Source organism: Anomaloglossus baeobatrachus, chromosome 7 (genome assembly GCF_048569485.1).
Source record: "Anomaloglossus baeobatrachus isolate aAnoBae1 chromosome 7, aAnoBae1.hap1, whole genome shotgun sequence".
Lineage (NCBI taxonomy): Eukaryota > Metazoa > Chordata > Amphibia > Anura > Aromobatidae > Anomaloglossus > Anomaloglossus baeobatrachus.
The window spans coordinates 146,772,338-146,784,857 of record NC_134359.1 but is presented as its reverse complement, the minus strand read 5'-3'; the positions used below and the strand labels follow the sequence as shown (position 1 = coordinate 146,784,857).

General features: G+C 43.9%; 1 protein-coding gene across 8 annotated transcripts in view; it reads left to right on the top strand.

Moving 5' to 3' along the window:
* Positions 1-12,520, top strand: part of OSGEPL1 (O-sialoglycoprotein endopeptidase like 1) — a 1,349,050-nt gene that overhangs the window by 955,870 nt on the left and 380,660 nt on the right. For 7 of the 8 annotated variants that reach the window (XM_075317748.1, XM_075317740.1, XM_075317741.1 and 4 more), the window contains one exon: positions 6,476-6,573. In XM_075317748.1, coding sequence (XP_075173863.1) covers positions 6,476-6,573 — 98 coding nt within the window. Of the gene's footprint in view, positions 1-6,475; positions 6,574-12,520 lie in introns of those variants that run through there. The other variant, XM_075317747.1, reaches the window with a different exon arrangement.

The following is a 12,520-nucleotide window of genomic DNA, read 5'->3' as shown; positions in this document are numbered from 1 at the left end:
TCTACATATGTGTCCGTGTCTTTGCATGTGTTTTCCCTTCTGCATGTCTACATATGTTTGTCTGTATCCGTGTGCATGCAAGTGACTAGCTGCTTTCTTGTGCGTGTCGGTGTGCGTGCATCTGTTTGCTTGATTATGTATGTGTGTATATCTGCATTCATGTGTGTGTGTATGTGAATACATGCATGTGTGTCTATGTGCACCTGTCTGCATGTATGTAAATTTTTCTGCATGTGTGCATATATGTGTACATGTGCCTGTTTGTGTGTGTGTCAGCATGTCTGTACATTTGTTTGTGTCTACATATATAAGCGTATATGTGTGTATGTGCGCATTTCTGTGTCTGCATATGCATGTCTGTGTGCATGTCTTTGTGTGTTTGTGCGTGCTTGTTTACGTATGTTTGAGTGTGTGTGCTTGTCTGCATGAGTGTTCATATCTGTGTACATTTATATGCATGCGTCTGTGTGCCTGTCTGCATACATTTGTCTGTCCTTGTATATCTGTTTGTCTATGTATGTAAGCGTGTGTGCATGTATGTGTCTACATACGTTTGCATGTCAGTGCATTTTCGTATGTGTGCGTGTGTGCATGCCTGCATGCATATGTCAGTGTGTGCCTGTCTGCATGTGTATGCATGTATGTGGGCCTACATCACATCTTTAAACATCGCTGCTATGCGCCGCGCTCTGTCATCATCATCACGTGGCCTCGGATGGGTGGGGTGGCCATTTGACCACATGGGATATGAAGCTGCAGGGTGGATGGGGGGAGTGCAGGGAGGTGAGAAGAATCTTTTTGTTCTTCCCTCTATGAATGGACAGAGTAGTGGATGTAAGAGACCATGATAGGGCAGTTTAGGGGCCTGGGATGGAGGAACATAGGGGCCCAGAATGGGGCAGTTTAGGGGCCTGGGATGGAGGAACATAGGAGCCCAGGATGGGGCAGTTTAGGGACCTGTGATGGAGGAACATAGGAGGCCAGGATGGGAGACATTATTAAATATGGTGGGCCAGGAAGGTAGACATTATTTAATAAAGGGGGCTATAATTGGAGACATTATTAAATACAGGGGGCCAAGATTACTATATAGGGCCAAAGTGAGGAACATACATTATTGGTTTATGATGGCAAGTAGTGGAGATAATTACTGTAGGGGCAAATTAGGGGACGTTATTACTGATGAAATATAGTTTATTTTTTAGGATACGATCTTCCATGGTGGGAACAAAAGTCTGATGTAGTGTACAAATTGGGGAAACAGTGTGGAATGTGCCCTGGGAGTGATCAGCTATAGGTGACTGTGTTATTTTCTGCAGAGGCATGTTCTGGTTGGAAGAAGTGATGGAGAGCACCAGATGGAGAGGAAAAGCGAAGGTGAACAACATCAGCTAGAGACGTCACTGGTAAGTCAGTGTATTACATGTACACACACACACACACACACACACACACACACTATACACTATATACAGAACTCCTGTGTATAATGTCACTGGTGATCATTGTATTACCTATATAGAGATCTCCTGTCTATAAAGTCACCAGTGATCACTGTATTAGCTGTACACTATATACAGAATTCCTGTATATGTCACTGTTGATCACTGTATTACCTGTACACTATACACATACACTATATACAGAGCTTCTGTGTATAATGTCACTGGTGATCACTGTATTACCTGTACACTCACACTACATACAGAGCTCCTGTGTATAATGGCACTGATGGTAATATTAGTGTTATTAGTATTGTGGTTTTTATTCATGATCATTATTGTAGTATTATTCAGTCTGTATGTGGTCTGGTCATGGCATGTTGGTATTTGACCCTTGTATGTGGTTGTATTCGATCACAATGTCGTGTTAATATGTGGTCTGGTCACGATATGGTGGTATTTCTCTTTTATATGTGGTATTATTTGGTCACCTTGTGGTTTAGTCACAGAGTGGCGGTATTTCTCCCTTGCATGTGGTAATATTCGGTCACTATCTGGTCTGGTCATAGTGTTGCAGTATTTCTTCCTTTGTATGTGGTTGTATTCGGTCACTATGTGGTGGTAATATGTTGTCTGGTCATGGTGTGGCGGTATTTCCCCCTTGTATGTGGTATTATTGGTCTTGGTATAGTGGATTGTGTTGTGTATGGAGGCAACGTTTTCTCTCTAATATCAATATAGGAAAGATACTTTATTTCCAATAAAGATTAAATACTTGAATGTTTAACCTCTCCCTGTCCTGTGATTATTACATTGTAGCACATATGCACTTACAGAGGTTGTCTGGTGAAAACAAGTAATCGCCTCTTCATTTTACTATATGAGGGACTATCTGAGGCCCATTATTCTCTTCTAAAGCCCCGTGCACACGTTGAGTATTTGGTCAGTATTTTACCTCAGCATTTGTAGCCAAAACCAGGAGTGGAACAATCAGAGGAAAAGTATAATAGAAACACAGACACCACTCCTGTATTTATCACCCACTCCTGGATTTGGCTACAAATACTGATGTAAGATACTGACCGTATTTGGGGGGCACTTTTGTTGCAATCATCATTTATGGCTGCAATGAAAGGGGAATCTAGGGGCTTCAATAAGAGGAAAATTACTTGGTAAGGGCTGTAAAGTTGTGAAATATGCTCTTCTGTGTCCCAGCTGAATATTTTTATTAATTATTTTTTTTGGGGGGGAGAGGCCCAATTAGAAATATTGCTATGGGGCCCGATGATTTCTATGTATGCCCCTGGCTGGAAAGGAAAATCTTTTTTTCAAAACTACAGTGAATAAGTACAGTATACTCACCGGCCACGATCCCTGCAGCATCGCGGTGTCCTCCTGTCTGTGTGCCAGCTGATATGTGTAGAAAGCGATGAGCACAGCGATGACGTCATCGCTGTACACACGGCTCCACACAGGTCAGCTAGCACACAGACAGGAAGCGAGCGATGCTGCGTGGAGTGAGGAGAGTGAGTATACAGCGGGAGTCTTCCAGCTGTTACCGCAAATCCGTCCGCAGCTGAAGTGACAGCGAGATCCGCTTTGACTTCAGTCAGGTGATGTGCGGTGACAGCTGCAGTCACAACTGATCCCGGTGGCTCACTTCACTTGTGGCCTGACCCTCACAGAGAGCAGTCATGTTCTATGGCTGCTCTCTGTGATTGTTAGATGTAGCAGGGCTGGATGTGTCATGGGACATCATGTGGATTACATTGGATCTGGGCATTTTAAGGGTTAATAAAGTGGTGAAAGAGGGTGTTTTTTTGTCTTTTATTTCAAATAAAGGATTTTTTACAGCTTAGTGATGAGTGAGAGTCTCATAGACGCCTGCCATCACTAAGCTAGGACTTAGTGGCAGCTATGGGCTTCTGCCATTAACTCATTATTACCCCGATTGTCACCGCATCAAGGCAATCGGGATGAGATGGGAAAGGTCCCAGGACTGTTGCATCTAATGGATGCGGATGCGGCAATAACATGAGTCTCCCCAGCCTGAGAATACCAGCGACCAGCTGTGAGACTTTATCTTGGCTGGATATCAAAATTGGGGGAACCGCACGGCGTTTCTTTCTTTTTTTTTTTTTTTAAATTGCCCCCGTACAGTGTCAGCAGCAGATCCTCGCCCCATAACAGTGTGTCATGACCACATTTTTTGCTTAAAAATTTTATTTTGCTATTTTCCGCTTCTAAAACCAGGGTGCATCTTATGGTCCGGTGCATCTTATAGTCCGAAAAATACGGTACATACTCACGTGTGTTGACCAGTATGCAGCAACATTGGGACTTGGGATCAGATTTCAGTCGAGACATGCTTCAATCTGATCGAGAGCATGCCTAGAATTCAGTTAGTATTGAAAACCAAAGATGGGTTTACAATATACTAGCAAAATAATAAAAATTTAAATTTAGATTTTTAGGAGCAAAACACTAACAATGCAGTGACATGACAAGAATCTGGAAAACTAATCATATGCTAAATAGTTGCAAGTCAAATTTATGTATGAGATAACCACAATGATTGTCTATAAAGTGATGGTAGTCTCACTCTCAAAGTTGTAGAGGATGGTGAAATATGGAGCCTGAAATTAAAAAGTTCAAAACATTGTTACCCTTTTGCTTGTTAGTGTATTGTTCAACTTGCTTTGTATCTTTTTTTTATTGTTAGTTACTAAAAGATAACTAGGACTGAGCGGATCCGGACTGTAGAAGTCCGGGTCTGCGCAGTTTCAAAGATGCCCGAGTGCCGGACCCGGTCCCAGGATACCGGGTGCACCATCCGGATCCAGCACTGGGGAAATTAATTGAAAAATAAAGAAAACAAGAATTGAGTGAACGTTTCATACTTACGGAGACTTGGTGTCATGGCGGCAAACTGCTTCCGGGTCGCACATTCACTTCCTGTACTGCGCAGCTTTCCGTGTTTTCCCCACCCACCGGCCATCCTGTCATCTGTGATTGGTTGCAGTCAGAGGCGCCCCCAGCCTGTGACAGTATGTGCCTGCAGTCATTGCTCATCGCGGCTCAGTCATAAGCTACACTCACAGCCGGTGGTCGTTCTCTATGGCTGCTAGCTTTGAGATGTAGCAGAGCTAGATGCGTCGTTGTGGGACCTCGTGTGGATTATGCCGGGCTTGTAGGGTGTTGGGGATTAATAAAGTAATGAAAGAGGGTGTGTTTTTGTATTTTATTCCAAATAAAGGATTTTTTCTCTGTGTTTGTACTTATTTACTGTCACTTATAGATTAGTGATGCAGGTATTTCAGACGCCTGTGCCATCACTAACATAGGGCTTAGTAGCAGCTGTGCGATATTATTAACCCCTGCTATTACCCCGATTAGGAAGAGCCGGTAAAGCATCGGGATTGCCACATCTAATGGATTCGGTAATATTGGATGGCAGTGGACTGAGAATACCAGCCCCTAGCTGGCTTTATCTTGGCTAGGGATGAAAATTAGGGGGAACTGCACGTCGTTTTTTTGGTTTTTTTTAAATTATTTATTTAAATAAAAAAAGGTGCATGCGGTTTCTCCTAGGCCGGAACAACACTTGCGAGAGTCTCGCAGGACTCGGACATCGCATCACCGGCACAGCTGCACACTCTTCTGACAGGAGTGGGCTGCGTGTCTTTCTATGTACATGCATGCTCATGTTCAGAGAGCGGTAAGCCGTGTCGGGTGATGTCATCTGGTCCGAGTTTGACATCGCATCACCGGCACAGCCGCACACTCTGACAGGAGCGTTCATGTGTTTCTAGTTACATGCACACTCATGTTCAGAGAGTGGCAGGCCATGCCGGGTGATGTCATGCCAGACTTGTACGAGTATTACATCGCATTACCGGCACAGCCGCACACTCTGACAGGAGCGTGCATGTGTTTGTAGGTACATGCACGCTCACCATACTGACCCGCAGACACTTGCACTGCTTTTCCCGCCCAAGGGCCGTCCTGGCGCCTGTGATTGGTTACAGTCAGCTGACACGCTGACACTCAGGGTGGGGGCGCGTCTAACTGCAACCAATTACATACGCCAGTGGGCGGACAAAACAGTGAATATTGAATTGTCGGCTCCAGAAGGGAAAAGCGTAACCCGGAAGGAGTGTGCAGCCATGACACAGCCTCGGTGAGTACACCGCGCACGCTCCTACCCCCCTATCCCCTCCACAAAGCTCCGGATTCTGGTCTCCATTGATTTATATGGGCACCGGATTCCGGAGCGGATCGGAGTGTTTTTTTTTATTGAGCAGTGATCCGTTGGTCCCGGTTATTTGCCAGTCCGATCAGCTCTAAAGATGACATATCTAAATGATAATTATTTTGGTCTGTTCTACTGAGAGCAATAAAACTATTGTTTTTATGACAGCTTGGGTTTTTTACATTATAGCTGTCACATTGCCTTTTAAAGAGTTTTTTGCTCCCATACTTTCCTGTACTCGGCGTACTTTACAAATTTCATCTATGTGAATGATGTTTTATTAATATTTGATTATCATAAAATATAAGTTTTCTATCTACCGTAATTAAAAAGAAATCTACAGCTCTGGCAAAAATTAAGAGCCCACTGCACAGTTTTATAAAAATCAGCTTCTCTACATGTCAATTCCAGTGTTAGTTGAATTCCAACCAGAGTACACCTTATTCTACTGGCCATGAGTGGCATAAGGTCACCCAAAAGCAGTGTGAAAGACTGGTGGAAAGCATGCCAAGATGCATGAAAGCTGTGATGAAAAATCATGGTTATTCCACAAAAATATTGATTTCTAAACTCTTCCTGAGTTAAAACATTAGTATTGTTGTTTCTAAATTATTATGAACTTGTTTTCTTTGCATTATTTGAGGTCTGAAAGCAATGCATTTTTTTGTTATTTTGACCATTTCTCGTTCTCAGAAAATAAATACAAAATGTATTGCTTGGAAATTATATATAACAAAAAAAAACATTTTATTTTAACTCACGAAATTTATGTTTCCACCAGAAACAAAGAAATATGGTATAATGGAAACAGATGAAAGCCAGAGAATCCAAGCTATAAAGGAAAAACCACTCCCCACAGATACATCATCAAGACAAGCAGTAAGATTATCTTATAAATGTTTATTTCCGTATTCTAAAACTAGAATTAATTTCATGTGTTAAATCACTTAAAAGAGTTAACCCATCAAAACAAATCACCTACTAGATGCCCCTTTAAGCATCCCCAGACAATTAGTCAGAATGGAATTCCATTAACAAGAATCAATTCTTCAATTTGGCCAATCTGGGCCAAACATGTATTATATTACCTTCCTTTTAAATGGATGCATGTTACGTTTACCATTATACATATTGTTGTTTAACTGGATATAAAATTAAGAAAGAGAAATAGTCAATAAAAAGTTATTTGACAGTTGGCAATAAGGGTGCTGTAAAATGTTTAGAAATAGACAAACAAAATTAATGTGAAAAACTGGTCTCTTGTGCCACTGGTAAGCAGCAGCACCCCATTGATCGTTTTCTAGTCTGCCTTGGTTCTGTTATGTCATATCTGTCTGTTTTTAGAATGGAAGAAAGAGCATCATGATGATTTTTTTCCCCAAAAAACTAATAAATAACTGAAGCCTAAAGGACCACATAAATATCAGTGGGCTTTCTCTACTTATGCTTGGACCAGTTATGTAACATATCTGTTTTTTATATTCATTCTGTTTGTCCATCTCTTAAACTGCACATTGAAACTCTAGTGTGTATGTGACTGTAGGTCCAGAAGTAAGTTATCACTTTTTATTATTGTACGTTGTTGTGCACTGTCTATAGTGAAAATATAATTTGTTATTTGAGAAAAACCTTTAGTTGACACTTTAGAAAAGGCATAACAACTGATGTTACAAAGAATGCTACTGGGCCTGAATCACCGGAGGTCGCACCTTTGTCAGCTCTATTTTCTACTGGATGTGCACCATCAGATACACATGAGTGCCACTAGCTCCTCGACAAGTAATGCCAATACATCCACCAGCCTATCTGTGTTCATCAGCTGGCATTGGACTGGTGTAGGCAATGCAATGATGTCACTTATGACACCTGTGCTGGACTATGAAGGGACAAGAGGATGAAGGAACAACTCATCATGGGTTTTGGGACAGGTAAGTAGGATGGTTATTTTTTTTTTAACTTTCGGGGGACATTGCAAATTTGCAATGAGAGCCATTATACTTGCTAACTCCAGATACATCATATCAGCCACATGACCAACATCCAGATTTGCAATTATCTGCTCATAGAAACCCAACATGTTGGTTAGACATGATTTATCTTTTATCCATGCTGGTTATCAGTTATTATATTATTCTCTGCAATATATTTTTGCAGGTTATCTCTTATAATCCACTAAAATATTTTCACACCACTGATGTCAAATTTACCTGATAAGAGTTGCCTCCATTCACTTTCTTACCTTTCTTAAAATATCGGTACCACATGAGCCATCCTCCAATCTTGTGGCACCAACCCTGTTACAAAATACCCTAAGAATATAGTGGTCTGTCAATTATTGAGCTCCACTACCTCAATATCCTTTGTTGAATTCCATCCGGCCAGGAGACTTTGTCAATATTTGAAGGGGTTTTCCATAACTAATTTTTTTTTTTTCTTTACCGTGGGCAAAGTGGCAAGCTGTCTGTCTGTTCTACCCGGTGCCAACTCAGAGCGTTTTCAGATTGCTTTTGCCAGGGATTCTGCTGTTTCCTGTCAGGAGAGCAGCTTTACCTCTTCCAGGCTGTCAATTGTCATGATTGCCGGTGTCCTACTGACTGGCAACCAGCTTCCCGCAGTTAGCCAGCTGTCAATCAGTCTGACATTAACAACACCACTCCTTCAGCAGAGCAAAGAGGAAGATAAGCAAATTCTCTTCCGGCCTAACGTAAGTGGAAGCCACAGAATTGCTGGCAGGAGTGGTCCGTGACTGAAAATAAAAAAAAAATAAAAAAGTTCCTTACAACTCCTTTAATTTGTGCAGACGCAGGTGTATGTTTACTTGTGTTATATTAGTTATATTATATGATGAATTTTGATTTCTACCCTAAAGAATTATATCTGGCACAGGAAGTTCATTGATGTACACGGTGTAATGCTATTCACTACTCACGGGCTGGCCGTGAGGCTGGGTAGACTAAATGTTCAGGGTCACATACGAAGAGAGCTTGTCATAAACAACGAGGTAAGACAAAAGTGTAGTCAGGTCAGAATTCCAGGAAGGTAGCGGATATAGATAAAAGGGCTCCATCAACAGATAGAAGAAAAGTCCAAGGTAGGGTAACAATGATTAGATACTGAGTACAGTAAAACAAAGCATGCAGACACCACCGACTTAAACCTATAACTGCCAGTAATTGGAGGCAGCTACATAGCCAGTTAATCACTCCAAACAGAAGACACATGGAGTAAACCTAGCTGTCAGGTTTCCAGGTTTTCCAGTTCTCTTTTGAATGAGCTTGCCCTCAGTTAACATGGAGTTTAAGGTTCTGTTGCCCTACTTCCTGTCCAGCTGCTTAAAAGGCCGCCTCTCAGCCCAGTCCAGTGCCTGAGTATACTGCTTGCTGTGTGCTCCTGCTTTGCTGCTGCTAATCCTGATTGCTTTTGGATCCTCCTAAAAGACTACCGACCGACCGACTCTGGACCTTACCCGGTTTCTCAAGCTGTGCCCGGATTCCGTCTGCCATCTTCGGTCAGCACTCTGCCCGGTTCTCTCTGGTTCGTAACCACTCTGGACAATCATCCCGTACGGACACTCCTGGACTTTTACCGCTTGCCCATTGTGTCCCGGCTGCTGCGCATTTAGGCCTTCCGGGGTGATTGCCGGACAGTCCCTGTATAGGGGTTCGCTCTGGTGGTCTCCCTGGGGGAGTCCGGTGCGTGGCCCCGGGAATTCCCTCCGCTCCGTTTCGGGAAGGTATTTGTGTATTTGTACTGCTGTGTTTGTTCCGTTGTTATCTACCGTGGTTACAGATTATAAAACATCTTGTATCAAAAACTCGTCTCTGCTGATCATTGCCCTACGCTATCGAAATCCTCAGAACATATAATAAGTATTACATTATACTCAGGCCCAAAAAAGAGGATTTCGCTGGGGCAATGACTGAGACACGAGGAGTAGATCAGCTCTTTTCTATGATTAACTCCTTGCAGCAGGAGATGGAGGTGGTGCAGACTAAACTTAGAGATGTGGAGGCACAGCTGGGTCATGATCACCAGGTACTGGGTCCGGCTATACAGGATTTGCAAGTCAGAGTGGAGGCTCAGGAAGCCGGCCCCACTACGTCCGTATCAGCTGCCGGTATGCCTAGGTTACCCCCATTCCGTTTCAATGGTGACCGTGGTCAGTTTCGTGGATTTGTGAACCAATGTATACTGTTTTTTGATGTACATGCTGATTATTACCGTTCTGACCGGTCCAAAGTGTTATGTATAATTATGTTATTAACCTCACGAGCACTGGCTTGGGCTAATCCTATGATAGAGAACCGGGACATCCGTTTAAATCACCTAGATGATTTTCTGACCGCAATGGCGCAGATGTTTGATGATCCGAATCGCCGTGCTACCGCTGAATCGGCTCTCCTTTCCTTACGTCAGGGAAAGCGTTCTGTCGTTGAATACGCCACTGAATTTAAGAGGTTAGTGGTAGACACCGACTGGGGAAACAATGCATTATTGTCTGTTTTCAGAAAGGGGTTGTCCGGTACCATCAAGGACGAGTTAGCTCGTTCCGAATCTCCAGGGGATTTTGAACTGTTTCTCCAGCACTGTGTGCGTATTGATACCCGCTTGACGGAACGTAGACAGGAAAAATGGGCAGCTGTAAACCGTGTAAACAACTTTACATTTCCTTCCAGAGAACCCGCTCTCAGGACGCCACAGGAGGCCGAGGACGTTCCTATGCAAGTAGACTCTCTGCAAAAGCGAGAGACCAATGAACGTCGCGAACACCGGCTCCGTGAGCGTTTGTGTTTCTATTGCGGTCAATCGGACCATTTCTTGATCGACTGCCCGAAACGTCCGAATCGCCCAAATAAGGTATTGGCAGCCATGGCAGAGTGTGACAACACGGACGCAGAATCCGATATCTCTGAGGCAAGTGGACACTTGGATGCGGTATTTCCCTTGACTGTAATGTCAACCTCACCGAAGGACTCAGAAGGGAAATATACCCATTGCTCACTCCCCATTCAGATCCGTTGGGAGGGACAACTAATTCCTACCTCTGCAATGATAGACTCTGGGGCAGGGGGAAATTTCATGGACTCTTCTTTTGCCAGGAAACACGGTATCCGGACTCAGCAAAGATCCTCACCGGTTACCATGGAGACGGTAGACGGATCTCCGTTAATCTCTGGACCAGTCGATCGGGAAACCGTACCGCTAGAATGCGTCATGAAGCCAGGTCAGCAGGAGACCCTTGTTTTCATGCTAATTTCATCTCCTCATTTTCCGATTATTTTAGGTATTCCGTGGCTACGGTCTACAAATCCGGTCATCGACTGGGAAACTAAGGAAATATCCTTCCCACCGCAGAATATTCCGACCATTAGTCCAACTGTTCCGGTTCCAGTACCACCAAATACGGAGAGCACTGTACAGGTACCTGTTTTACCCCCGGTTTACCGTGACTTCGCTGATATATGCGACAAAAGAAAAGCCGACCGACTTCCCCCGCATAGACCGTATGATTGCCCCATAGACTTACTCCCAGGGGCGGAGATTCCGTTTGGTCATGTCTACCCGTTGGCGGCACCTGAGCTAGGAGCGCTAAAAGAGTACATTGATGAAAGCCTAGCCAAGGGATTTATTCGTCCGTCTACCTCACCCGCAGGGGCACCCATCTTTTTCGTGAAAAAGAAGGAGGGGACTCTGAGACCCTGTATTGACTACCGGGAACTGAATAAAATAACCATCCGGAACCGGTATCCGTTACCGTTGATTCCTGAGCTATTGGAGAGGGTCCAACAGGCAAAAATATTCACCAAATTGGACCTCCGTGGGGCATATAATCTGCTTCGTATACGTCCCGGAGACGAGTGGAAGACCGCGTTCCGATGTCGGTACGGACATTTTGAGTACCTAGTGATGCCTTTTGGACTTTGTAACGCTCCCGCGGCATTTCAACATCTAGTTAACGATATTTTTAGGGATATCATGGACCAATTCATGGTGATCTATCTGGACGATATCCTAATCTTTTCTGATTCTCTACAGGAACACCAGGAGCACGTCAAGACCGTACTTACCCGTCTGAGGGAAAACCACCTGTACATTAAGCTGGAGAAATGCGAGTTCCACTGCTCACAAATACAATTCTTAGGTTATGTCATCTCTCCTCAGGGACTAAACATGGAATCTAGCAAGATACAAGCCATTCTGGACTGGCCGGAACCGGGAAACATCAAGGAGGTACAACGCTTTGTCGGTTTTGCCAACTTTTACCGACGCTTTATCCGTAACTTTTCAGAGATTGTCCGTCCCATCACTCTGTTAACCAAGAAAGGACAGAAGTTTGTGTGGTCCGCCCAGGCCCAGGAAGCATTCCATCGTCTCAAGGTATGTTTTACCTCAGCGCCAATATTAGTCCATCCGAATCCCGCACTTCCCTTTATCGTGGAGGTCGACGCTTCCGACTATGCATTAGGGGCCATTCTTTCTCAAAGGACCGGGGACAAGAGTCTCTTGCATCCGTGTGCCTTCTTTTCCCGCCGGTTGTCCCCTGCAGAAAGGAACTACGACATTGCGGACAAGAAATTATTGGCGATTATTGCCGCTTTCAAGGAATGGAGACACCACTTACAGGGAGCCGCGCAGCAAGTGATAGTACTCACGGATCATCGTAATCTGGAATTTCTTAAGTCTGCCAGGTGCCTGTCTCCACGGCAAGCCCGTTGGAGCCTATTTCTTAACCAATTCAATTTTATCGTTACATACCGTCCAGGTTCACGTAATGGGAAAGCCGATGCCTTGTCCCGAATCCACGCCGTGGACTCCGTGCCTGGAA